General features: G+C 51.0%; 1 protein-coding gene across 3 annotated transcripts in view; it reads left to right on the top strand.

Moving 5' to 3' along the window:
• Window positions 1-27,483, top strand: part of CDH23 (cadherin related 23) — a 419,225-nt gene that overhangs the window by 382,012 nt on the left and 9,730 nt on the right. For all 3 annotated transcript variants that reach the window (XM_053586252.1, XM_053586251.1, XM_053586250.1), the window contains 19 exons: window positions 998-1,178; window positions 5,248-5,381; window positions 5,816-6,025; window positions 6,537-6,644; window positions 7,956-8,058; window positions 9,221-9,346; window positions 9,863-10,066; window positions 12,017-12,475; window positions 16,967-17,083; window positions 18,027-18,251; window positions 18,849-19,018; window positions 19,228-19,365; window positions 20,332-20,451; window positions 23,120-23,297; window positions 23,431-23,642; window positions 25,700-25,891; window positions 26,049-26,162; window positions 26,995-27,124; window positions 27,223-27,474. In XM_053586252.1, coding sequence (XP_053442227.1) covers window positions 998-1,178; window positions 5,248-5,381; window positions 5,816-6,025; window positions 6,537-6,644; window positions 7,956-8,058; window positions 9,221-9,346; window positions 9,863-10,066; window positions 12,017-12,475; window positions 16,967-17,083; window positions 18,027-18,251; window positions 18,849-19,018; window positions 19,228-19,365; window positions 20,332-20,451; window positions 23,120-23,297; window positions 23,431-23,642; window positions 25,700-25,891; window positions 26,049-26,162; window positions 26,995-27,124; window positions 27,223-27,474 — 3,373 coding nt within the window. The remainder of the gene's footprint in view (window positions 1-997; window positions 1,179-5,247; window positions 5,382-5,815; window positions 6,026-6,536; window positions 6,645-7,955; window positions 8,059-9,220; window positions 9,347-9,862; window positions 10,067-12,016; window positions 12,476-16,966; window positions 17,084-18,026; window positions 18,252-18,848; window positions 19,019-19,227; window positions 19,366-20,331; window positions 20,452-23,119; window positions 23,298-23,430; window positions 23,643-25,699; window positions 25,892-26,048; window positions 26,163-26,994; window positions 27,125-27,222; window positions 27,475-27,483) is intronic.

Below are 27,483 nucleotides of genomic sequence, written 5' to 3'. Positions count from 1 at the left end.
GAGGGGAGAAGAAAAATCATCCAAGGGAAATACCTAAATCACCAACCCTGTCCTGGTCTCAGCAACTCACCCCAACCTGCTATATGACTTTGAGGAGGACACTGAACCTCTCTGTGTGGCAATATCTATCAGAGAGGTAACAACCTCCGCCTTCCTCCCCTTCATGGGAAAACTTGAACTCTAGTCAAACTAACAAGGAGCCAGGTCCTTGCTTTTTCCACTTCCTAACTGTGTGACCCTGAGCAAGTCACTAACCTCCCTGAGCTTCAGTTTCCTCATCTGTGAAAGGTAAATAATAAAGACTATGGGGCGGCGCCTGTGGCTCAAGGAGTAGGGCGCCGGTCCCATATGCCAGAGGTGGTGGGTTCAAACCCAGCCCTGGCCAAAAAAATGAAAATAAAAAATAAAGACTATATTTTGGGGTGTGGGAAGAGCAAATGAGACCATGTAAAACAACCATAGTACAGGCTTAGTGCCCATAGCTCAGTGGTTAGGGTGCCGGCCACATACACCAGAGCTGGCAGGTTTGAACTCAACCCAAGCCTGCTAAACAACGACAACTACATCAGCAACAACAAAAATAGCCGGGCATTGTGGCAGGCACCTGTAGTCTCAGCTACTTAAGAGGCTGAGGCAAGAGAATCGCTTGAGCCGGAGAGTCTGAGGTTGCTGTGAACTATGACACCACGGCACTCTATTGAAGGCAACAAAGTAAAACTCTATCTCAAAAAAACCCATAATACAGTGATAAATAGGAGTTTATGGTATTGTTACTATGATTAGGATGCCCATAAAAAGGCTTTGTCAATAACAATAACTCATCCACATGCATAACTTAAAAGGCCCTCCCACATCCATCACCCGGATGATTCTCACATCGTCCCCATGAGGCAGGATTATCAGGTCCAATTTACAGATGGACTGAGGCCCAGTGAGCGGTGGGCCCAACACAGGCTGGCTTGGGTGAGGCGCTCCCTAAGCCTGTGTACCCTCTCAGGTGCTTGTGAATGTGAATGACATCAACGACAACGTGCCTACCTTCCCCCGGGACTACGAGGGACCATTTGACGTCACGGAGGGCCAACCAGGGCCCAGAGTGTGGACCTTCCTGGCTCGTGACTGGGACTCAGGCCCCAATGGGCAGGTGGAGTACAGCATCGTGGATGGAGACCCTCTGGGTGAGTGGGGCCCGCGCTGGGGGGGGTGCAAGGAGACAACCCAGAGAGCTTCCCCATACCTACTCAGGAGAGGATAAGAAAGGAGGTCCCCAGGTGCTGGCTCCAACTTTGTGTGATCTACCCTCTCTGCGCCTCAGTTTCCCCGTCCATAAGATGATGGGAATAATCTTCTTCACAGGGATATTGTGAGAACACCCTGAAATCTGACAGCAGAGGCTTGTGATCTTGAAGGGTCCCAGACTCCTTGAGAATCTGATAGAAAATGCCCCTATGTCAAACCCAGAGAAAAGGCCCAAAGGTAGAGGAAGGATGAGCATCCTTAGTGTGAGGCCCTCAGGAGCCCCTGGACACCCGTCAGGGAAGGAAACACCCAGCTCCCTCTGCTCATCTCATCATCACCCATAATAACCTGGACAGCTGTCATGCTCTTCTCACTGGTCAAGCAGCAGAGTTTGCCCTGAACTTGGAAATGATTTCTCAAGTCAGATTTTACTCATTTCTATAGGGCAGGCATCCCAAACCTAGTGACTCACTGGAGTCATCCCAAGAACATACACGGGAGAAGGAGTTCAGGACAGACAGTAAGGAGCAGCAGGGACTGTGACAGCTTTAACTCCACTCCCAGCAGTTGTAGTCAAGTCAAAACGCAGGCCCAGAATGCCAGGCCTTCTCCTTGTTAAAAGAAAAGCAGAAATCCTTGGGCGGCACCTGTGGCTCAAGGAGCAGGGCACTAGCGCCATATACTGGGGGTGGTGGGTTCAAGCCCCGCCCCAGCCAAAACTGCAAAAAAAGAAAAGGAGAAATCCAAATCTTTGTGAAGTATCCTGATTTTTAATTGATCATTAGGTAAATATTTATTGAGTACTCCCATGTGTCACCATATGCCAGGTGCTGAGGTTACAGAACAGATACACCTCGCCAGAATATATGTTCCTATTGGAGGGTACAGGCATGGAGCCGATTAAGTCGATGACATAGTATGTTGGGAGATGCTGAGTGCTTTGGAGAAAAATAAAACTAAGCAGGAGGATAGGGAATGCCAGGGTGAGGGCAGTGATTATGGACAGGAAAAGACCCAAAAGAGATGAGAGATGGGCCTGGGAAGAGCTTCCCAAGCAGAGAGAACAGCAGTGCAAAGGCCCTGAGGTCACAACATGCCTGGTATGTTCATGGAGGAGCAAAAAGACGCTGTGGCTGGTGTGTGAAGTTGAGCATGGGAAGAAGAAAAAAAGATGAGGTCAGAAAGGTAGTATAGCCAGATTTTGGGCCTTGAGGGCCATCATGAGGGCTTGGCTTTTGCTCTGAGGTAGAACCATAGGAGGTCTTTGAACAGAGGAGAGACGTGATTTGAGTTAGGCTTTAATAGGACCATTCCAGTGCTGAGAACAGACCACAGGGGCTAGAGATGGGAACAGGGAGGCCTGATGAGAGCCCTATGCAATCACTGAGCCTAGTGATGGGGTAGTTGAGACAGGGTGGTGGCACTGGAAGTGGTGAGAGGTGGCCAGCTCTGGTGTAGAGCTCTACTAGAGCTGGCCAGCTGTAAGCACCTCCAGGGTATTTCAGGGGTAGAGCCAGCAGCATGTGCTGACTGGTTAGCTGTGGGATGTTAGAAGTCAAGGTTTGGGCATGAGCAGCTGGAAAGATGGCCCTGCCACAGGCAGATGGGAGACTGCAGACACATGCTGGCGGCGTCCTCCCTGCGGGAAGGAAGAGCAGACGTTTAGAGCCCTTAGATTACTCTAAGATCACTGAACACTGCCTCCAAAGTGATCAGTGAGGACACAGAGAGCTGAGGATGGCCCAGTGGTGTACTGGAGCCGGCTGGCGTGGGCCACAACATCCATCTCTCCTGTCTCCTTCCATCTCTGGATTCACATTGGTAACTTGAAAAGTTGGCACCTGCTACAAATCAGGGCTGCTTTCTGTGGAGAGCTGGTTTAGCAACACACCACCAAGTGAAGGCACACACCCGGAACCCCAACTTGAAGGTCACCTTCCCAGCACTGCAGCCTGAGCCTGGAGGCGCTCCTGAATAGAGGGAGATGTCAGAGGTGACAGGGCTCTTGCAAGGTCCACGGTGCCCAGAGGAGGAGCTCTGTGGTTTGAGGATAGCTGGGAAACAGGGCACGCCCACCTGAGTCTTGCCCAGCCGCTGCCTTCTGAGCACCTCCATCTGGTCAGGCCCATTCCTGGGACCCCTTCTGTGTATCCTCATCCTGAAAGCTCACAGTTCCCTGAAAAGGTACCTGGGGTCCCTTTCAGGATCTCCCTAATGACACACAGAGTAGGATAGGCTTTGTTCAGCACCAGCACAACTTTGAGGTGACATCTCTTTATTAGCCCATTTTTCAGATGAAAACATCAAGGTAAGGCTCAGTAATATGCCCAAGGCCACAGAGGAATGAAGATGAGAGATGCAGACCTAGATACACTGGACCAAAAGCCTGTGCTTGTAACTCCCTGTCTCTAGAAGGTGTGCAGGGCTGCCGTGTTCTGGCCCCAGGACAAGCTACAAAGATAAAGACCTTTGGCCCACTCACTTCTCAGACCCTGGATCCCCAGGCCTGACTCCCTGAGCCTTAATGGGGATGTGATGGTGTCTCCCCTTGGCTTTAGAGTGGGCAGGAGGCCACCTGCTCACAGGTGGCCAGGGCCTGAGACAGGGCTGGGAAACCCCTAGAAAGGGAATCCCAGTTCTTTGGAGACCTTGTAGTATCAGGCTCAGGAAATCCTGCTTCCAGCAGCTTCCGCCCCTTCAGGCTGGGTGAAGCATGTGGAGACAGAGAGGAGCCTGGGAGCGGAAGGGCTGGTAAGAAATCCCAGCTGCAGGTGGGACTCAGAGGGGCTGTTTTTCTAAATCAGAGCAGTAGAAACTGGAGGTGGGGAATGGTGAGATAGGATGTGAAGAATCAGGCAAAGAGAATTAAAATCATTAGAGAGCTTAGGCCTCTGTCTTTGCTGTGGCCCTGTGTGCTATGTGTCTGTGAGCAAGTCAGTGTACCACTCTGGGCCTGTTTCCCCAAGAGTCAGAAGGGAAACCGAAAGAGGTAACCTCCCCATTCCAGTTCCTGAGAGAGGTAACCTCCCCATTCCAGTTCCTGAGGGAGGGCCACCCTCTTTAGGCTCTCCCACTTCCCTTGCTCAATTTCTCTGCCCTTTCTTCGTGCCTGAGCCTCAGCACCCCTACCCCACCTCTGCCTTCTCTCTGCTCCACCTGGGCTCCCTCTTGCTCCCCTGGTTTCCTTCCCCTCTGCCTCTTCCCTCCCTCCTGCACCTCTGCCATGGTCAGCTCTGTGTGACGTTGTCTGGAAGGACCTCAGGTCCTAGGGCATGCAGAGGACTGAGACCCAGAGCTCTGGGGTTGAATCCTGATTCTGTCTTTAACTTGCTGTGGGAATGTGGACAACTCATCACCTTTCTCTGGACACCCAATTTATTTTCCAAAGGATATGAAGGACTGGATGGTTTCTGAGCTCCCTTCCAGGTCAGAGCCTGAGAAAGGATAAGACAAGGACTGAGCCCCGAGGGCTAGCTGAGGATCCTTAGAACCTTCAGGGAAAGGAAATCAGTCACCACAGGCCTGGAGAACCCCCCTATGCTCTACCTGTGGCTCAGCACAGGGGGTGGGGGGCATCTCTGCCCCTCTGCCCTTCCCAATATTGATTTTTACAAAACATGGGAGGGATGGCACGCCACAGAGTGCCTGATACCTTCCTTAATCAATTTCTGATCAATAGTGGTTAGAAAAAAGAAAAAGGGTACGTATATGGACAAGGAGCCCCTACTTTTTCAACATTACCACCTCACTCAGGTCAGTCCCTGGCCTGCCCATGGCCCCAGTGAAGGGAACTGGTCTGGGAGTACGAGCAGGCTGAGCCCACCTGCACATCCCAGCCCTTAGCAGGTCCCATGAGAGCCTGAAGCTGGGGATGCTGGAGGACCCATGCACCAGCTATCTCCTGGCCCTGCCAAGCAAGACTTGCTAGCAGAGGCGTGGAGAGGTCTGAGCTCCCTGTGGCTCTTGGCCATTCCTGGCTAACTCTGGCCTCTCCTGGGTGGCACCCAGGGGAGTTTGTGATCTCTCCTGTGGAAGGGGTGCTGCGGGTCCGGAAGGATGTAGAGCTGGACCGGGAGACCATTGCCTTCTACAACCTGACCCTCTGTGCTCGCGACAGGGGAGTGCCCTCCCTCAGCTCCACGGTGAGTCTGGGGCCCCTCTGCTGGCTTCACCTCATGCCCCTGTGCTCCCCATGGAGAGTCCTGTAAGCATCATCACCCTTGTGTCCAGAGAGGCTGCTCCGGAGGCAGTCCAGGCCCCCAGGTGCCTCTGGGGCTCATCCAGCACCCTAGAGAGGCTGCCGTCCAGCCAGGCCTATGCGCCCCACCCCTCCTCTGCCTCTACTTTTTCTGCTTTCTTCATCATCCTCTTGCCCTCTTTGTGATCTTTTTCTTCTTCCTTCCTCTTTCTCTTTTTTCTTCATGACCAACTATGCCTTCCCTCCCTCAATGCCACCCTTTGCCAACCTGCTCCCTTCCACCCATCACCTCTTCCCGGGTTGCGGTGTCCACCACCCCTTGCTCCTCTTCTCTCTTCTTCTTCCTCTTCCTCCTCCTCCTCCTCTGACTGGCTGCAGATGCTGGTAGGGATCCGGGTGCTGGACATCAATGACAATGACCCCGTGCTGCTGAACCTGCCCATGAACATCACCATCAGCGAGAACATCCCCGTCTCCAGCTTTGTTGCCCACATCCTGGCCAGTGACGCAGACAGCGGCTGCAATGCCCTCCTCACCTTCAACATCACCGCAGGCAACCGCGAGCGGGCCTTCTCTATCAATGCCACGGTAGGGCCAAGAATGATTCGGGGGCCCCCAGATTTCTAGTCACAAAGAGGACCCTGCCCAGAAGCTTTTCTTCCACCACTGTCAGGGCTCCTCCTGGTTCTGGTTCCTCCGTGAGGGTGTGTTATCTGCATGGGGTCTAAGAGTCTCCAGTGAGCCATCTTTGGGGTACACTTAGAGCCACCCCTGAGGTTTGTTATGTGCCAAGATGAGGCCAGAGCCTTGGGGACCACTTGGCTTGTACCAGATGTACCAGGAAGGCCTTACTCAGCCTCTTCGAGTGTCCCTAGACCACTGACACCATAGGGTCCTCAGAGGGCCCATCCCTTAGAGGCTGCAAGACCTGGGCATTGGTGGGTCACTCCCACTTTGGCAAGACCCTGCCAGCCCACATATGGCCTTCCAGACCATTCCTTAGGCAATTTAGGGAGGGGATTTTCAGCCACCCCTGGAGCTGCCACCTCCAAGGTGGGGTACAGGTTTCCACTCAGCTCACCAGTTCTCCACATCCCAGACAGGGATCGTCACTGTGAACCGGCCCCTGGACCGTGAGAGGATCCCGGAGTACAAGCTGACCATTTCTGTGAAGGACAACCCAGAGAACCCACGCATAGCCAGGAGGGTGAGGCTGGACAGCAAGGCTGGGAACTGGGCTGGGTGCTAGACACACACGGAGAGAGAACACATCACTCCTCCCGGAGGCAGCATGGCCTTGGCTTAGACATACAGGCTTTGGAGCACGCAAGGGTTTAAACCCCAGGTGCCCCTTCCTACCTGTCAGTAGGTGTGTGGCTCTGGTAAGTTCTCCCAGCCTCCATTTTCTCTGCTACAAAATGAAGCTCACACCTACCCGCGAAGTTGCAGGGAGGATGAAGGAGCCAATGTATGTCAAGTCCTCAGCACAAGGCCTGGCACACAGCAAACATTCGATGAACCCCAGCTATTTTTTCCTAGCCAAACGTCTGATACCCAGACACCAGGCAGTTGTACGTGCACATGGGTCTGTATGCACTCACAGACACGTGCTCTCAAGTCCTGGAAGGGTTACATTTGCCAGGTAGTTTTTCCACAAAAGCCAAAGAAAGTAGCTGGCTTTACTGAAAGGATGCAAAGTAAACAGTCCCTTTGGGGTTAGGGCCACACTCTCTCACCAGCCCATGAGGTCTGCGGCAAAGCCCTGGCCAGGAGTCCTGGGGCCTGGGTCATCCCCGTTCTGCTCCTGACTCTCTGTGAGGCTCTTTTTGGGTCTCAGTTTCCCCATCTGTCTAGCCAGAGGAGACTTCAGGCCGGAGGTGCTCATAAGCCACCCGCCTCCCTCACTGCTCCTCTGCTCTTTTCCTTCTCAGGCTTCCTACCTCCTTTTTGCTCCCCACTTGTTTTTTCTTGCTCTCCTCTTCCTCTGCTTGTGCTTCAGCAGGGCCTGGGCCACCCCGGGAAGCAGCAGGATTGAGTGGTGAGGATCAGGAAGCTCGGGGGCTGGTCCCCACTCTGCCACTAACTCTCCGTGCAGCTTTGAATGGTCCTTGTCCTCTGTGTACCGTGCTCCCCTCACTTCTGGAATGCTGATGGCATCAGGGGTGCTGGGAGGGTTCAAGTTTTGAAAGGCATGAAGTGCGTCAGGGGGCTAAGAGTCAGGGTGCACTCTGACCAGGGCTTCTGGCAAGGCTTGAGGGTCTGAAAAACAGGAGCCATCTTCCTGCCTGAAGTCCTGCCTTGCCATTAGATGAATCATGATTAAATACCATTCCCATCTGCCCTCTCCTGAGACCCTCACAACACCTCTATGAAGGAATTGAGATCCCCATTTGTCAGGATGGAAAACTGAGACCCAGATGGGGGAGATGACTCACCCGGGGCCAACAGTGAGCTTCTAACAGAGGGGGACATTTTACTAGAACATGGCCTCCAACCTTCCTCATTCCACCCTTCACAGGATTTTGATTTTCTGCTGATCTTTCTTGTGGATGAGAATGACAACCACCCCCTCTTTACTGAGAGCACCTACCAGGCAGAGGTGATGGAAAACTCTCCCGCCGGTAGGTGCTGGGCCCACCCAGGAACTCCTGCCATTTCCAGGCATCACTGGGACCTGGGGTGCCAGAGGACCTCCCTCATGTCCAGTGGGTACAGGAGGATGCTGGAGGGGAGGACACAGCTCTAAGGCTGCTGGGCTGAGACTGCTAAAGGGGCCATAGGTCTGTTTGGAAGAGGCACTTGTGGTCATTGGTTCCCCAAGGTGATCTGACAGCAGCCCCCCATCTCTAAGAGGAGCATTTAAGGTGTGAGGACTACCCTTGAAAGGGGGTGAGCCTAATCCTCCCTGCTTCCTCTACTGTAGGAGTGCAGGGCATCCCAGAGGCTTCTGGAAGCTCTAGGGAGCATCTGTAACCAGCCATGAGGGGCCAGCAGCCCTGGACATCTAGGCTAGCATAGCCCTTCCCCCACACATGTGCAGTGACCAGCCTTATCTCCCTTCAGAGGGACAGAATTGCCCCTTTCATGTGCCCCTGGGGGCCACCCGCACTGCTCCAGCCTCCCAACACCTACCTCATCTCCGACTACGTGTCTCCTCTGTGTGAATTTTATTCTTAAGCCTGTGTGTGTATATGTGTGTGTGTGTTTCCATGCCAGTGTGCATGGGTTACACATGTGCACAGACACACAGGCACGTGGTGCCCTCACGATGCCCTCATGTGCAAATGTGCCCACCACAGAGGCACAGAGGCTCACAGCCAGTCTTGTACATGCTCAAGGCCTATGAACACGGCCCACACACGTACATGGATTCCTAGTCACATATGTTCAGACCCCGAAGCTAGAGCATTGTGTAGCTCTACCACAGCTCTGGCTGTGGACAGCCAGGCCCCTGCGCGGGGGAGGGGATGTCAAGGGAGCCCCAGACCCTCCCGAGGAGCAGCCAGCCTCAAAGGCTGCTGGGAAGCCGTGTGGCTCTGGGCGGGCCAGGGGCTTGCTCACGACTCTCGTGTTTTCTCCCCAGCAGGGCTTTGAGGCCGCTCCCCAGGCATCTGCGTTCAGTCTGCCAAGGCTGCCGCAGGCCCGCCCCCAGGGCCTCCCCACCCTGTCCACCTCACCTCCCCACCCCTCATCCATTGTCAGCCATGGCTCACTGATGGGGCACGGGAGGGGGGAGGGTGGGGTCTGGTTGGGCCTGCAGTGACCCCTCTCCTCCTGGCCCAGGGATCCCCCTCACAGTGCTCAATGGACCCATCCTGGCCCTGGATGCGGACCAGGACGTCTACGCCATGGTGACCTACCAGCTGCTGGGTGCCCAGAGTGGCCTCTTTGACATCAACAACAGCACTGGTGAGGCCTCTGCACCACTCTGGCAGCTGTATTAGACCACCCAGAGGGCCAGACAGGAAGCATCAGGAGGAGGCTTGGAGGCAACACAGGGAACCTGCTGGTGCATACCTCTCAGCTGAAAACCTACCTGTCCCTTCATCTCCTGTGCCCAGAGACCAGGTCATATCAGTCTGGTCCTTCAGAGGAGGCTTATTGAGGGACAGGTGCCAATAGGGAAGCAAAGGAGTGGATCAATCCCCCCCCCTCTGCCGGGCCAGTCTTCCCAGGCAGGCTTCATGAAGACAGCAGAGCTCACCTGCAGAGGGGATAACCATAGGAGACACATGGGGTCCTCCCTGCAGGCAGGTGGTTGAACCTTTGGAGAAGAAAGTCATCGTGTTCCTTTCCCTCTCCTCTTCCATCTCTCCCCTTCATGCCCCCCATATTTCTCTGTTCTCTCCCTGCTGACTCTCTCCTTGTCTCCCCACTGTACCCCTTTTCCTTTATGTCTCCCTGGCTGATGGTACCGGGTGCCAGGTGTGGTGACTGTGGGCTCAGATGTGATCATTGACCGGGAAGCCTTCTCGCCCCCCATCCTGGAGCTGCTGCTGCTGGCTGAGGACATTGGGCTGCTCAATGGCACAGCTCAACTGCTGGTCACCATCCTAGATGACAATGACAATGTGCCCACCTTTAGCCCTGCCACTCTCACTGTCCACCTGTTAGAAAACTGCCCACCAGGTAAGCAGGGGACAGGCTCCAGGGTTCAGCCCCTCCCCAGGAGCTGGTTGGTGGCCAATGGGCATTGAAACCTCAAGTTGAGCCCAGAATCCATCTTCATAGGGAGAGAGGGCAGCACAGCGAGTGGAAGGGCACTGAGTGGGCGGGTCCTGCCCCACTGCCCTCCCCTGAGCCTCCGTGTCTTGTTTGCAACATGAGATTCTTACACATGCTCCATCTGTGTTCCTGGATGGAAAGACCATTTTTAAATCAAAAAAGGATCAACGTGATTCCCATCAAAGTCAAAATATGGTTTGATTCTAAATGTCATCTGGAAGGGGAAAATTTTGAGAAATAAATATAATAAAGACAATTTGCCTTAACCAGATACAGTAACATGTTACATAGCTACCATATATAAAACTGTGTGATGTGAGCAAAAGACTCTGGGATGAAGTAACCCTAATATATTTTAATTTTGGTAAATTAAAGAATATAATATTATATGACAAAGGAAGCAATTAAATCAATGAGAAAAGCTACTTATTTGGTGTGTAAAAATCTATTTAGAAAAAAAATTTTTAATCTATTTAGTATAATTGAACAGATTAGATGATTATTATATAATCTATATGTAATATAATTATGTAATAATCTAATATTTAGTATAGATTTTCACCCCATATCAGACACCAAAATAAAACCCAGAGACATTCTAAAGAAAATACAAAAGAGTAGGCCAGGCTCGGTGGCTCACGCCTGTAATACCAGCAATCTGGGAGGCCAATGTAGGTGGATTGCCTGAGCTCACAGGTTCGAGACCAGCCTGAGCCAGAGTGAGACACCACCTCCACTAAAAATACAAAAAACTGAGGCAGGAGGATCACTTCAGCCCAAGAATTGGAGGTTGCCGTGAGCTATGATGTCGCCATGGCACTCTACCTTGGGCGACAGCTTGAGACTCTATCTCAAAAAAGAAAAGAACAAAAAAGAAAATACAGAAGAGTAGTAAACACTAAACAATAAGAGGAAATTCACGTGACAATCTGATTTCTGGATAATAAGGTTCTAAGCATAAAAGAAATAGAAGAATTCAAAAGGAAAAAATATTGAATTTCTATGTATACCCTATATATATATAGTGAGAGAGAGAGAGACAGAGTCTTACTCTGCTGCCTGGGCAAGAGTGCAGTGGTGTCATCATAGCTCATTGCAATCTCAAACTCCTAGGCTCAAGTAATCTCACTGCTTCAGCCTCCTAACTGAGAATATATGTGTGTGCCATCATGATCAGCTTATTTTTTTTATCTTCCATAGAGACAAAAATCTCACTATGTTGCTCAGGCTGGTCTTAAACTCTAGGCCTCAAATGATCCTCCCATCTTGACCTCCCAAAGTGCTGGAATTACTAAGCTACTGTACCCAGCCACAAATTTAAACTTCTTTACGTTGGGTTTCTAAATAAATAAGTAACCTTTTTTACATCAATTAGCCAATATTGAAAGGCAAACAACAGGCTTGGCACCCGTAGCACAGTGGTTACAGCGCCAGCCACATACACCAAGGTTGGCGGGTTCCAACCCGGCCCAGGCCAGCTAATGCCATGGCACTCAACGGTGACATAGTGAGACTGTCTCAAAACAAAAAAGGTAAATAACAAACTGAGAACACTTTATTTGTTTCAAGTTGTTATAATTATATCATTTGTATAAATTGACAGAAAAATGAGCAGAAGACAAAAGCAAACAACTTGCAGAAGATAAAACTAACCATTAATTTATAAAATATTGTTTAATTTAAAAATTTAAAGTAAAATACCATTTTCCTATAAAATTGCAAAGATGAAGAATGTATAAAAGATAAATAAAAACTGGCTGTCTTGAGAAAGGGTCCCTCGTGTACCAACAAACGTGTTGCTGTGACCTTTCTGGAAGAGATTACTGTGCTCACTCCCTATTCCCTCCCCCACAGGATTCTCAGTCCTTCAAGTCACAGCCACAGATGAGGACAGTGGCCTCAATGGGGAGCTGGTCTATCGGATAGAGGCTGGGGCTCAGGACCGCTTTCTCATCCACCCTGTCACTGGGGTCATCCGTGTTGGCAATGCCACGATCGACAGGGAGGAGCAGGAGTCCTATAGGCTGACAGTGGTGGCCACTGACCGGGGCACCGTTCCTCTCTCTGGCACTGCCATCATCACCATCCTGATTGATGATATCAATGACTCCCGCCCAGAGTTCCTCAACCCCATCCAGACAGTGAGTGTGCTAGAGTCAGCCAAGCCAGGCACCGTCATTGCCAATGTCACTGCCATTGACCGTGACCTTAACCCGAAGCTGGAGTACCACATCATCAGCATTGTGGCCAAGGATGACACTGACTGCCTGGTGCCCAACCAGGAGGATGCCTTTGCCGTGAATATCAACACAGGTACAAGGGCCTACACCACTCCCACCTGCCTCTTCCCCGACTCCCTGCCCAGTACCTTGGCCCCCTGCCCTCCTCCTCCTTTCTTATTCTTTCTCTTCCCCTGCCGCTCCCTTTCCACTCTCTTCTGTCCCCAGTACACTATATCCTTCCCTCTCTCCTTCTCTTCCTCCTCCTTCCTCGACCAGCTCCTCTGGCCTTTCCGATCCCCTCACTCTGCCCATCTTACCACACCTGTGCCAGCATTAAATATTACAATGTTTTGCCTGGGTGCCCTGGCTCACACCTGTAATCCTAGCACTCTGGGAGGCCAAGGTGGGTGGATCGCTTGAGGTCAGGAGTTGAAAATGAGAAACTGAGGCAAGAGGATCGCTTGAACCCAATAGTTTGAAGTTGCTGTTAGCTATGATGTCATAGCACTCTACCAAGAGCAACAAAGTGAGACTCTGTCCCCCCAAAAGAAAAGTATTATAGTGTTTTCATGTCTGTAACTGTAGAGGAAAATGATGCCTCATTTGAATAAGCATTTTTCATAACTAAGTGGTTGAGCCCTGTCTTCCTATGTCTGCTGGCCATTTAAATCCTCTGTAAGATACACTGTGTTTTCCCAGTGATTTTTCTTACACTATTACAAAAGAAAGAGAACCGTGGCTTGTCTTTCACATTTTATTCAGCTTATTATAATTTTGATGGCTTTATCATTTTACCAAAAGGTCAATGTCTTCACTCCCTTGGGGAGTTAGGAAAGGATGTGGTACCTGACAGGTGTTCTTCTTAGAAGGCCCAGGAGTGGCAGAAAAATTAACATGGCTGTGGCAAAAACGAAAAAGTCATCGTTATTCAGAAAAATGTGTAGGAAAACAGCAATAAGATATCAGTTTTCCATATATGATTAGCAGATGGTAGGGTGCTGGACAATGTTGACATGGGTGACGGTGTGTGGACACTGGAACCTTCTTGCATTACTGTAGGGGTTGAGACGGATTCCACCACCTGGTTAGCATTCCAGCATGAAGTACACTCATACCCGTAACTTCACAGTTCTGCTTCCGAGCGTATGTCACAGAGAAATTGTCAGGGCATTAACGGGACTGTCTAGAGATGTCCACTGCACTTTTATTGGTAGTGGTGGTGTTAGTGGGAGATTGGGGTGCCAGGCAGCAGTGAGAAGCAGTAGATTAGACTCACAGCAAGCAATGTGAGTGGATCTTAATAACTATTTACTGGACTGGGCACGGTGGCTCACACCTGTAATCCTAGCACTCTGGGAGGCTGAGGCGGGTGGATCACTTGAGCTCAGGAGTTCAAGACTAGCTTAAGGGCGGCGCCTGTGGCTCAATGGAGTAGGGCACCGGCCCCATATGCTGGAGGTGGCAGGTTCAAACCCAGCCCCGGCCAAAAGACTGCAAAAAAAAAGACTAGCTTAAGCAAGAGCGAGACCCCATCTCTACTAAAAATAGAAAAACTAGGCAAGTGTAGGGACTCATGCCTGTAGTCCCAGCTAGTAGGGAGGTTGAGGCAAGAAGATTGCTTGCAGCCAGTACTTTGTGGTTGCTATGAGCTGTGACACCACAGCACTGTACCCAGGGCAACAGAGTGAGACTGTCTCAAAAAAAAAAAAAAAAAAAAGTATTTACTGAAAAGATTTAGAAACGGGATGAGATATATGCCCCCATGCTATTTGCATAAGTGTAAAACACAGACACACAAAACAATATGTGATTTTCAAGAATACATTTAAATTAAAAAATATGCTTTAGTACATTGCAGAGATTGCCCCAGGTAAAGGGAGGGGAGTGAGAGTAAAGGGGAGTAGATACATTCATGAAATAAGAGAGGTGCTGCCGGTGATCATAGTGTACCCTGAACCAAAGCGTGTGCTTAACTCAATACACATTTGAGGCTCAAAGGGAAAAGGAAGAAGAAAAACCAGGAACACTAGAAGTTAGATAAAATCAGCCACGTCCAGGTTAGCCAAAGCCCTGGCTGTGTGGATCGGTCAGGACCATGGAGAGCTGCTCCAGGCCTCTGCTCAGCTTGCTGTTGCCCCAAGCCTCCACCACTTTTCTCTTTTCCGTTGCCCCTCCCTCGACTGATTCTCTTCTCTCTATTTTTCTTTCCAGTGTCTTCTCTGCCCCTCTTCCTCGGGCTCTTCCTGCCTCCCTCGCTCACTTCCCTTACCTTTCTTTTTGCTGGAGCCCTCCCCCCTGAGCTCTCCACTCTAGCTGGGCTCCTGCTTGCTCCTCTGGTTCCCTTCCCCTGTGCCCTTCCCTCCACCACTTACCCCGTCCCCCTCCCTGGTCAGCTTCTGAGTCCTCCCTGCCCCCATGCCCCGCTCCACGCCCTCCCTGCCGCACCCTGAACTAACTGATGTTAACCCTCTTCTCTCTTCCTCACGGCTGGCAGGCCCGCAGGTTTGAGCTCTGTTTCTCTGTCACTTCCCACCTCATCTCTTCTCTGCTTCACCCCATTGCCTTCCTCCATGCTCACCGCACTCCCACCACCCTTCCTGCCCTGTGGGGCCCGGGTCAGGCCGTGGCCCAGCCTTTGCAGACTGAATGCAGCTGCCCTCTCCCCATCCTCGCTCCCCAGCCTGGGGGACAGGGAGCGAGAGTAGGAAGAGGAGGAGGAGGCGGCAGCCCAGGGTAAGTGACCGCCTTATACTGGGGACCCACGGAGGACAGAAGCCCAGCAGGGGGAAGGGATCCCAGAGACCCCAGTGTCTGAGAGGGAGAGGAGGTCTCGCTCTAGAATGAGGCCAATGGGAAGAGAAGCCACCAGTCCCTCTAATAAGAAGGAAGAAGAAAGGTCCCAAGAAAGTCAGCTCTGAGGTCAGCCAAAGTAGGTCTGTGCAGTCCAACCCCCAGTTTTGGAAGGTTCCAGAAGAAGGCAGGCAGGGACTCTGGGAAACAGTGGGTGGAAGAGAAGGAAACTCTTTGCTGAGACTAATGTGAGACCAATGCTCCTGTCCCATGATCAGCCCATTTCACTCCCCATTTAATCAAGACATAGGACTGGGCCTGAGATATACAGCCCATCCCACACTGTCCCCTCCAGGGAACCCCTCAGAACTTCCAGCTGCAATGCCATTCCGTTATACTTGATCTCCATAAAGTATACCCATTTTTTAAATTATGATAAAATACATATAACAAAGTTCATCTTTGCCACCTTTAAGTATACAGTCAGTAGTATTAAATACAGTCACACTATTATTGAATATATGCATTTTTTAACCAAGCAATTATTATATAGCACTTTCTTTGTGCCAAGTAACCATTCTAAGTTCTTTACAAATGGAAAGTAATTTAAGTTTTCTAATTCTCAAAATAGCCCAAGGTGATAAATACCCATTTTACAAATAAGGGGGTCCAGGCATGGTGGTTCACATATGCTGTAATCTTGGCACTCTGGAAGGCCAAAGCAGGCAAATCCCTTGAGCTCAGAAGTTTGAGACCAGCCTGAGTAAGAGCAAGACCCTGTCTCTACTAAAAATAGAGGCTGAGCACCTGTAGCTCAGTGGCTAGGGTGCTGGCCACATACACCAGAGCTGGCAGGTTCAAACCCAGCCTGGGACCTGCCAAACAACAATGACAACTACAACAAAAATAATAGCCGAGCATTGTGGCAGGTGCCTGTAGTCCCAGCTAATTGGGAAGCTGAGGCAAGAGAATGGCTCAAGCCCAAGAGTTTGAGGTTGCTATGAGCTGCAACACCACAACACTCTACCAAGGGCAACATAGACACTGTCTCAAAGAAAATAAAAAGAAAAATCAGCTCGGAGCCTGTAGCTCAGTGGTTAGGGCGCCAGCCACATACACCCAGGCTGGCCAGTTTGAACCCAGCCTGGACCTGCTAAACAACAATCACAACTGCAACAACAACAAAAAAGAATAGCTGGATATTGTGGTGGGCACCTGTAGTCCCAGCTACTTGGGAGGCTGAGAATCACTTAAGCCCAAGAGTTTGAGGTTGCTGTGAGCTCTGACATCACGGCACTCTACCAAGGGCGACATAGTAAAACTTTGTCTCAAAAACAAATAAATAGATAAATAAATAAATAAATAAAAATAGAAAAATCAGCTGGGCATTGTGGCAGGCACCTGTAGTCCCAGCTATGCGGAAGGCTGAGGCCAAAGGCTCACTTGAGCTCGGGAGTTTGAAGTTGCTGTGAGTTAGACTGATGCCATGGCACTCTACCCAGGGTGACAGAGTGAGACTCTGTTTCAAAAAAAAAAAGTAAATGGAGGTGCAGAGAGGTTAAATCACTTGCCCAGAGGCTAGTAAGTGGCTAGTAAGCACTGAGTGAAGGACAGAGCCATGTGCCCCCAGCTAATGTGGGCAGCTGTGGGCCCATCCCAGCCACAAGTCCCAAGGTCCACTGGGGACCATTGCCCTCTGTGGGGACTTGGAGGTCTGGTCGGCAATACTCTTGGGAGGCCCAGAATTGAGGGGGTTCTTCTCAGGCTGAACCTGACTTGGTGTGGTCCACAGGGTCTGTAATGGTGAAGTCCCCCCTGAACCGGGAGCTGGTTGCCACCTATGAGGTCACTCTCTCAGTGATTGACAATGCCAGCGACCTACCAGAGCACTCTGTCAGCATGCCAAATGGTAAGGTTCTCCTGCAGACACCTCTCACTGGTCACTCAGAGCCGATCAGGGCAGAGGGAGAGGGGCTCCAGCTGCAGGGGTTGGTGGGAGTGAGGCAACACTAGAGGCTGGAAGGTGGCAGCTAGCATTGTGACGCAAAGCCCAGCATTGTGTGCGATCTGAACGCCAAGGGCAGAGCAGGGAGGAGGCTTGGTAAAGCCTGCAGAGGGAATTGAGTAAAGGCTGAGCTGACAGACACCAGAGTCCCCTGGTCAGAACTGATAATGAGGTGTGGCTGGGATGGGAGACAGGAACCTCATGATGTGACAGGAAGTCACAGGGGCAACACAGAGGAAGCAAAGAGCAAGAATGAGACCGGAGGGCACTAATGCCACAATGCCCAGCAGACTCTGTGGTGAAGAGAGGGCCCTGACGCTGCCCTCTGCAGCCCGAGACAAGGCTGGGAGGGTCTGCCAGAGTAGGGCTGAGCAGGAAAAGAAGATGGGATGAGCTCAGTCACCTCTGCCACGCAGTGAGGACAGCTGCTGCAGTGGGGGCTCCGGGTGGCAACAGTTGGCTGCTTATCTCACCAGCCTACAGGCCCATGTTTCCGGAAGGAAGGGCAGGCTTGGGCATCTCTTCTGTGTCTCAAGCTCAGAAGATAAAGGGCCCCGACTGGTTATGTGAAGGGGACAACTCAGATGGGATATAGGGTCTGAAAGATTATCTGAGTCCTATCTCACTGAGCAGGTTAGGAAGCAGACACAGTAGGGGCCAGGGGTTCCATGAAGGTCTCTCATCCCTTCCCTATGGAAGAATGAGTGACCAGACCAGAGGACAGGGCCACGTGCCTCAGCCTGGGGCATTGGGGGGAGGTCTGAGAGATGCCGCCATCCTCTCTGGGCTGAGGCTTGAAAAGGCCTGGCCCAGCCACGTTGGCACCCCTCCCTTCATCCCATCCCAGCCAAGCTGACAGTCAACATCCTGGATGTCAATGATAATACGCCCCAGTTCAAGCCATTTGGGATCACCTACTACACAGAGCGGATCCTGGAGGGGGCCACCCCGGGGACCACACTCATTGCTGTGGCAGCCACAGACCCTGACAAGGGCCTCAATGGGCTGATCACCTATACCCTGCTGGACCTCATGCCCCCAGGCTATGTTCAGCTAGAGGACTCCTCGGCGGGTAAGTTCAAATCTGCCAGCAGAGGATTACAGGACACACGTCTCTGCCTGCTTAGCCTCTGAGAGGGATGGTGGCCTGTTTCTCACCCTCCAGCTGGGACCCCACCTCAGCCCGTTAGTGGCTGGCATCCCATTCACTCCCAGATGCCCAAGCTAGAGGAAAGGGCAAAGTGCCTGGTCCTGGGTTGGGATGGAAGCCTCCTGATGTCTGCCAGAAACCTGCAATAAATTTTCCACTGGCCTCCTGGAGGCCAATGGGCAGGGAGAAAGAATAGGACAAAGTTAGTCCTGGTTTCTGCCACCCAGGCTTCTACTATTATTGTGGCTTAGAAAGCAAGGAAACCCAGAGGGAAGTGTCCTGGGAGGTCACGGGCATGTTGATGTTCATCTCTTTGGCTTGTGAGGAGCTTTTTCAGCCCCCATAAGAACAAATGGATGCCAGGCCCTCTCAGGCCTCTGGCCACTGGGCAGTGCTGCTTAGCCGTCCTCCTCAAAGGACCACACCCACCCCTCAGAGCTCTAGGTCCTTCTCTTCATGCTTTGGAAAGCTGCCTTGAGTGAGGAATGCCCAAATGGCAGCGCCTCCTCTGTGTCTCAGGGAAGGTCATTGCCAACCGGACCGTAGACTATGAAGAGGTACACTGGCTCAACTTCACCATGAGGGCCTCAGACAATGGGTCCCCAACCCGCGCTGCTGAGATCCCCGTCTACCTGGAGATCGTGGACATCAACGACAACAACCCCATCTTTGACCAGCCATCCTACCAGGTAGGGGCCCAGCCCAACAGGCCAGATCCAGGCCTCTGCCCATTCCTTGGAGTCTGGGCATCTTCCACTCCCACCCTGCCAGCCTCAGAGCCCTTGATGCTCAGAGCAGCTTGATGCTCTGAGTTCCCTGCACCATATTTCCTAGGCCTGGAGCAGGGGCTCTAGGACTGACCTTGTCCTACTCTCTCTCCCTGCCCACCGGGTTCCAGGAAGCCATCTTCGAGGATGTAGCTCTAGGCACAGTCATCCTGACAGTCACTGCCACAGATGCTGACTCCGGCAACTTCGCTGTTATTGAGTACAGCCTCGGAGATGGAGAGGGCAAGTTTGCCATCAACCCCACTACTGTGAGTGGTGATGGGCCTGGGTTCTGGAAGTGGAAAGGGCCCAGGGTCATAGGCTGAGAAGCCATCGAAAGCATTGCAATCACCCCCATGTTTCTAGGTCCTGCCACCTGGACATCTGTAGCCTCAGAGGTTCTTTAGCCAAGTCAGCAAACACTGTTCTTAGAGCTCCAGACATCCTGTAGACTGAAGCCTTTCTGTCCCAGCAGACATGGAAGGAAATGGCCAAAGGCTTTTGGAACTAGATCTTTGTAGAACAGAAACTTCTGAGATATGTTCCTTCCAGACTAAAAAACCTGATTAAAGCTTGCTTTTTGAAACTGTCAAAAGATAGATATGGGAAGTGCTGCAGAAAATGAACACAGTGTTTGAACACCTGCTGGACACATGGCCCTATACTCAGTTCTGGGGAAGGGAAGGTATACCAAAGGGGGCATCCCCCGTGCTCCCCTGAGTCTCAGACCCATGGAAGAGCAGCAGAAATTCAGGGGAAAAGATGAAAGATGATTTCAAACGTCTACTAATTGGTTCAAAGCTTCTATTTTCAGTATAGTGAGAGTACCCAGTGGCCTGAGGCTAGGTGGTCAGTCAGGGCCCTCCCCAGTTGCTGGAGCTGGAACTAGACTCTCCCTCCCACTGCCCTTCTCTATCCATATCCCCTAGCTCTCTGCCCTTTCAGTGGGGTTCACTCCTTCCTGTTTGGTAGGAGCAATCAGATGTGGGTCCTGGCTTGGCATTAAGAAGAATATTTGTGGAGCACCTACTATATAAGCCAAGCCCTGGCCAGGCAGTTAGCTCCAAACTGGGCTACTCACCCCATCTTAGGTAACTTAGGGTAGTAAGGGCAAAAAGGATGGGAGCTCCCTGGAGGGTGTATCTCCAGACTCCAGAACAATGTCGAGCCATAACAGGTGCTCAGTAAATATCTGTTGACTGATTAAAGGACCTAAAGCCACTTTCTTCTACTAGGGTGAAATCTATGTGCTGTCATCTCTGGACCGGGAAAAGAAGGACCACTACATCCTGACTGCCTTGGCCAAAGACAATCCTGGGGATGTCGCTAGCAACCGTCGAGAAAATTCAGTGCAGGTGAGGGATGCCAACCTCAGCCAGGGACACGAGGGCCTGGGGTTGTGGAGGCAGCAAGCAAAGCCTTTAGAAAGTGACTGTCATGGAGTGAGAGTAGAGCCACCCAGGCCCCTCTGAGACATGGTGGTAGAAAGGAAAAAGCAAGAGAGTGACTGAGCGGGTTACAATGGCTGTGGCTTAGGAAAATAGAGACTGTCTGGAAGAAATCTCTTGTGCCAAACTACTGCTAAGGCATACCTGGGCGAAACCCACATAAAGCCTGGGGCTTCACGTGGCTCGGTGTTGCCATAGTGTCCCACTGAAAGAAACAGCCCAAGCCAGGCACAGTGGCTCATACCTGTAATCTTGCACTTTGGGAGGCCAAGGCAAGTGGATTTCTTGAGCTCAGGAGTTCGAGACCAGCCTGAGCAAGAGCAAGACCCCATCTCTACTAAAAACAGAAAAACTAGCTGGGTATCATGGCAGATGCTCATAGTCTCAGCCAGTCAGGAGGCCGAGGTGAGAGGATTTCTTGAACCCAAAAGTTTGAGGTTGCTGTGAGCTATGACACCAGGGCACTCTACCCAGGAAAGAAAGAAAGAAAAAGAAATGCAGTCCAGTAGCCAAACTTAATTATAATCATCTAAATTTATATTTCTTAAAGAATGTTAATGAGGGTTCAGGTTCACAACCCCATTCCTGTTGCAGTCCCAGTGTCCACACAGTTGCTGTGAGGCCAGCATCCTCTTCCCTTCTTTATCCAAAGTCCCAAGCCTCGAAGCTTCGCTTTTCTATCTCTTCTCCCTTCTTTCTGCCTCCTATCTTTGAAGTTATCTTCCACTTCCCCTCACAATGACCTAATTATCCAACAGACACTAGTGGGTGAGGTGGTGAGAAGCTGAATAAGTTTTCCTTCAGCAGGTAGGAGGAAAAGGCTGGACTTGCTCATACATGCCTGACTCTTGTCCCTGTCACCTATGCATGTGCTGTGTTGGGAAAAACAAAGTTTTGGAGTCACAAGCCTGAGGTTCCACTAGCTGAGCAAACTGCATTTGTCAGTTAACCTCTCTGAGCTTCAACTGTCAAATCTGCAAAGGAGGGTGCAGATGTGGTGATGAGGAACTAGAGGATAAGGTCATCTGAAAGTGCTTTGTGGGTGGCTCACACCTATAATCCTAGCACTCTGGGAGGCCAAGGTGGGAAGATGACTTGAGCTCAGAAGTTCAAGACCAGCCTAAGCAAGAGTGATACCCCATTCTACAAAAAAAGAGAAAAAGAAAAATTAGCCAGGTGTGGTGGGTGCTTTGTAGACCCAGCTACTCAGGAGACTGAGGCAGGAAGATCCCCTCAAAACCCAGGGCTTTGAGGTTACAGTGGGGGGCTGTAATGACGTCATAGCACTCTACCTGCAGCATCAGAGAAGGTTTCTGATTCTGACAAGGACATGGACATACAGGGCCATAGCAGCCAGAATCTGCTGTGTCCACGGGACCTGCCCTGGGCTGGGGGGATCAGTGGGGGATACAGGTCTCAGGCCAGACACAAATCCCAGTCGACAGGGTCCTGAGGGAGCAGAGGAATCCCAGCAATCCAGCATTAAGCTCCGGAGATTAGAGCCAGAGTTATAGGGCCACTGTGAGAGAGTAGCAAGAACAAAGGAGATGTGTGGGTGGGTGCGGAGGGCACCCCTGCTCTAGAGGGTAGGTGTGGGTTACCTGTCAACCACAATTCCAGTTGCTGACTCTTTCCTCAAGCCAGGCACTGCATTAAGGATCTAGCATACCTCATGGAGTGTGAGAGATGAGATGCTGTTGTCCCCCTTGTACAGCTGAAGAAACTAAGGCTCTAGGGTGAAAATCATTCCATGAGGCACACTTTTACACTGTTGGTGAGACTGCAAACTAATACAGCCTTTATGGAAAGAAGTATGGAGAATCCTCAAAAAGCAAAATGTAGGCATTCCATTTGATCCCACAATGCCATTACTAGGAACCTACCCAGAAGAAAATAGTTCATTTTATCACAAGGGCATTTGCACTAGAATGTTTAATGCAGATCAATTCACAATTGCCAAGACATGGGAAACCCAAGGAATGGATTAACGAATTTCAGTATATGTATACCATGGAATACTCTTCGGCCATAATAAAGATGGAGACTTTTTATCTTTTGTATTTACCTAGATGGAGCTAAAACACATTCTTCTCAGTAAAGTATCACAAGAACATAAATGCAAGGACCCAATGTACTTAATACTAATAGGAATCTAATAAAAAAAAAAAAAAAAACTACACGCCCGTACGAGAGAATGACACCAGTATATCCAAGTGGGGGGGAGGAGGAGGAGGGGAAAGGAGAGGAGGGGGGGGGACTGTTAGCTGTCCCCTGCTGGACACATTCTGAGGGTGTGCAGCACACCCCCAGGATGAAAGGCTCCACTGGCTGAACTACAACTTGAACTTTACCCTAGAAACACTAACAATGTAGCCTAATCATTTGTACCCCCATATTAATCTGCATTTAAATAAATAAATACATTCCTTGAGATCAGACCCCAACACATTGGAAGACCACAGCTCCCTCCCAAGGTGGTGCCTGTCCCTCCTCTGCCCAAGCTTACACCTGCGTGACCAGGTCCCCCTAGTCAGCCCCATCATTCTCCTGACCTTTGTCCTTCATCCCCTCCCAGGTAGTGATCCAAGTGCTGGATGTCAATGACTGCCGGCCACAGTTCTCCAAGTCCCAGTTTAGTACAAGTGTGTATGAGAACGAACCAGCAGGCACCTCAGTCATTACCATGATGGCTACTGACCAGGATGAAGGTTCCAATGGAGAGTTGACCTACTCACTGGAGGGCCCCGGTGTGGGTATGTAGCCTTCCCTGGGCACCTGGGGTGAGGGGAAGGCTGCCATGCCTACAGCCCCAGGCCAGGAGGGGAGGAGGGTTGAGAAGGATGTCTCAGTCAGAGCCACACCATACTCTTTTGCCCCACATGCCAGAGGCCTTCTATGTGGACATGGACTCAGGCCTGGTGACCACACAGCGACCACTGCAGTCCTATGAGAGGTTCAACCTGACCGTGGTGGCCACGGACGGCGGGCAGCCCCCACTCTGGGGCACCACCATGCTCCTGGTGGAAGTCATCGACGTCAATGACAACCGCCCTGTCTTTGTGCGCCCACCCAATGGCACCATCCTCCACATCAGAGAGGTACTCTTGTCTCCCGAGACATCCTGCCCACCACAAACCCTCCCAATATCCAGCCCTCTCCTTCATCCTGTAGCCATGGCGTGGGAGAGTGGAAGGTACCCATTGTAAACGTGAGAAACAGGCCAGAGAAAACAGCAGGCATGCCCAATGCCACACAGGGCAGTACTGAACAGTGGTTAGAAGTATGGGCTCTGGTAACAAAAGATCTTGGGTTCAAGTCTAACTCTATTGCTGACCAGCCCAGAGAAGCGAATCACTTCTCTGAGTCTGTTCATCTGCAAAATGGGATGAATAATAATAAATTCTCACCTTATGCTTCTAGATGTCTACTGAGAACAACACAACCCACTTCCCCAACTCTTGTCTCAAAATAAACACACACACCCCTTCCGTCTGTCTGTTGTTCCTGCTGGTACTAAATATGAGACAGCCTGGGAGGTGAAGGCAAGCATCAAAATAAGAAACAAGGGGAAGTGGCTGAGGTTCTGGAATCTCTCTAATTCTTCTTTCATTCCTGAACTGTCAGATAAAGATAGGGGAAGTTCTCTTGTTCTTCCCCTCTTTCTCCTAAACATCCAAGCCCAAAATGTTCCTTAATGGTACAATTAGGGTGTCTCCCACTTATTCTTTGTCCTCCAAACTCCAGCAAGTCTCCACATCTCAGAATGTCATTTCTAAATCCTTCTTGTTACTCTTTGAGGTCCTACAGGAGAAAACTCTCCCAGGGCCGAACTAAAGAAATGTGCTTTTTTACCTTATGAGTTGCTTTTACCTGTGTCTGGTTTCACATCTGCAATGACTGAGCAGTCTTCTTTGCTCTGCCCACTAGGGAGCTCAGCGTGGTCAGCCCACCTTGAATGAACCTGCAGAGACTTAGAGTGTACGCTTTGCCTCCCATCCCTCAGCTTCCATCTTCCTACCAACCATTTTTTTCTTTACCCTAATTTTTTAAACTTGTTCAATTTTATTATTATGTATCTATTCTTGTTGCTGTTTTAAATCTTTTCTGTACAATGAGGAAGATATAAATTAATAATAATCTACTTCTTTTCCACACCAAAGGACCCATGTATTAAGATTTTTCTTCAAAGGCTCCATATTTGGAAAGATTTATGTTTCCCAAGCAACCAGCATTTATTAAGTAATTATCTATTTGTCATCCCACTTTTTATTAATTAGATGGAACTACCATTTGGAACTTCTGCTTGTCGTGATCAATGAGATAAATAATGAAACCATATATTGAGCTGATGATTTTTCAGCCAAAAGCAAAGAAATGCATTTTTGTGTGTGTGATTTCTTTTTGTTTTTGTTTGTTTTTGCCATAGGCAGCGTTATTAGAGGTCAATTAGATTTATTCAGTTAGGTTTTTTGATACCTCAGACTTAACGTAAGAGCATTCAGGAGACTGAGCTCAGAGAGATGAAGAGGCGTGTCCAGGTTCCAAGATGAATCACTAACAGACTAGACCCAAGCTCTATCCGGGTCTAGAGGGAATAGAGACCCTATCTGTGGACAGCCAAGCTCTATCCACCATGTCATTGCTTCTCGGCCTTTTGGCTAAAATCAAGGGTAGTATCCACCATATCACCCTGCCTGGGTGTCCCCCATTTGCAGGTACCTCATTGGATGGATGGTGTTGCTTAGGGATACCCAGAGTTCCTGTGATTGGGGTAGCAGAGACAACAGGACAAACACGGAATGGAGGGTGGCTTTAGCTTTAGCTTTTGGCTTCCCCTTCTGTCCCCTAAACCTCAGCATGCAGTGGGACTGGAGGGACAGAGGTAGCTCCTAGGAAGATGGTCACCCGTGAGCATATGGATCCCAGGTAGACTGTTAGTGGCCAGTCCTTGGCTTGGATGGGGAGAAAGGGGGAAGAAGCAGCTAGCAGATGCTCAGAATCAAGGACAGTCCAGCCAAGCAGGATGCTGGAAGGTGGCGAGGACATGTTGTTGCCATAGGAAAAAGAGTGAAGCTCCATCAGGGCCTGGGAGCTAGGACTCCAGATGTCCAGGAGCCTCCCTCCCTCGCCCCACACACAGCACCCCCCCCTTCAGGAGATCCCACTGCACTCCAATGTGTATGAGGTCTACGCCACAGACAAGGACGAGGGCCTCAATGGGGCTGTGCGCTACAGCTTCCTGAAGACTGCAGGCAACCGAGACTGGGAGTACTTCACCATCGACCCGATCAGCGGCCTCATCCAGACTGTGCAGCGCCTGGACAGGGAGAAGCAGGCAGTGTACAGCGTAAGGAGCAGGGCCCGGCGTGAGGGCGGGGGCCTTCCTCTGCACAGAGCCCGACCTCCCACCTGGAATGTCTGGGGGATTCGTCCCCCAGGAGTGCCCACCTGGGACCATAGGTCACGACCCCCTCACCCTTTCCCACTGTGCTCTTCAATTCCAGCTCATTTTGGTGGCCAGTGACCTGGGCCAGCCAGTGCCATATGAGACCATGCAGCCGCTGCAGGTGGCCCTGGAGGACATTGACGACAACGAACCCCTCTTTGTGAGACCTCCAGTGAGCTTGCCATCCCCTATACCAGTCACACGCAGGGACTCAGCTGCCAGCAAGCACACTATAGTATACACTATACCAGAATACATGTCAGACATGGAAACATCTGTCTGCGTGCACTTCATACAAGAACTACCTGTATGAGCCGCTGTCACACACTCCATGGAGCACTATTTCAAGATGCTAACCAGTGGCCAAAAAAAGGAAACTGAAATGCCTGACTCATGGAGCCGAGGCGGTACTTGCACACATGTGCACACATGCGCACACACTCAGAACTTGAAAATGGGCTCTGATTTGTTGAGGTGGGGCTGAGATAAAATTGAACGGTAGGATGGTGCCTGTGGCTCAAAGGAATAGGGCACGGGCCCCATATACCAGAGGTGGTGGGTTCAAACCTGGCCCCGGCCAAAAACTGCAAAAAAAAAAATTTGAATGGTAGGGCCGAGAGCCTCTTGTTTGGACTCTGGCTCCTTGATGTGTTTTTTTTTTCTTCTTGTGTGCACATGGGGCGGATATTCCCTGAAAGTGAGCCCGTGTATACACACATGTACAAAGAGTACATACGTGCCCCCCTCATTTAGACTCATTCAGGTGCTGGGATACTTCAGAGAACAAGCCCTGCCCTCATTGAGAACATACTGGGTGATAGTCCGTGAGGCAGAGCTCAGGTCCCCAGACCCTGTCCTTGTCCCCCCGAGGTTCTTACTCACCCCATAATGCATGGACAGTAAACTCCCTCAGTACCCACAAAGTCACTGGCAGGGCCCCAGCAGGGGCTAGGAGCTCAGGCATGCCCTTCGCCTCCTATTATAGCATCTCCTTCCCCCTGCAGAAAGGCAGCCCGCAGTACCAGCTGCTGACAGTGCCTGAGCACTCGCCACGCGGCACCCTCGTAGGTAACGTGACAGGCGCGGTGGATGCAGATGAGGGCCCCAATGCTATTGTGTACTACTTCATTGCAGGTAGGGCCTGACGGAGTTAGTGCCCTACTTACCCTGAGGCTGGAAATGACCCAAATATGCCCCTGCCCCCTCACCCTGTGCCATGGTCCCATCTTCAGCCGGCAACGAAGAGAAGAACTTCCATCTGCAGCCTGACGGACGTCTCCTGGTGCTGCGGGACCTGGACCGGGAGCGGGAAGCTGTCTTCTCCTTCATCGTCAAGGCCTCCAGCAATCGCAGCTGGACCCCTCCCCGTGGACCCTCTGCAGCCCTTGATCTGATTGCTGACCTCACTCTGCAGGAGGTGCGCGTTGTGCTGGAGGACATCAATGACCAGCCCCCACGCTTCACCAAGGCTGAGTACACTGCAGGTGCAGGGA

This window comes from Nycticebus coucang, chromosome 3 (assembly GCF_027406575.1).
Source record: "Nycticebus coucang isolate mNycCou1 chromosome 3, mNycCou1.pri, whole genome shotgun sequence".
NCBI lineage: Eukaryota > Metazoa > Chordata > Mammalia > Primates > Lorisidae > Nycticebus > Nycticebus coucang.
Note: the sequence above shows the minus strand (reverse complement) of the source record. Positions and strands in the feature narration are given on the sequence as shown.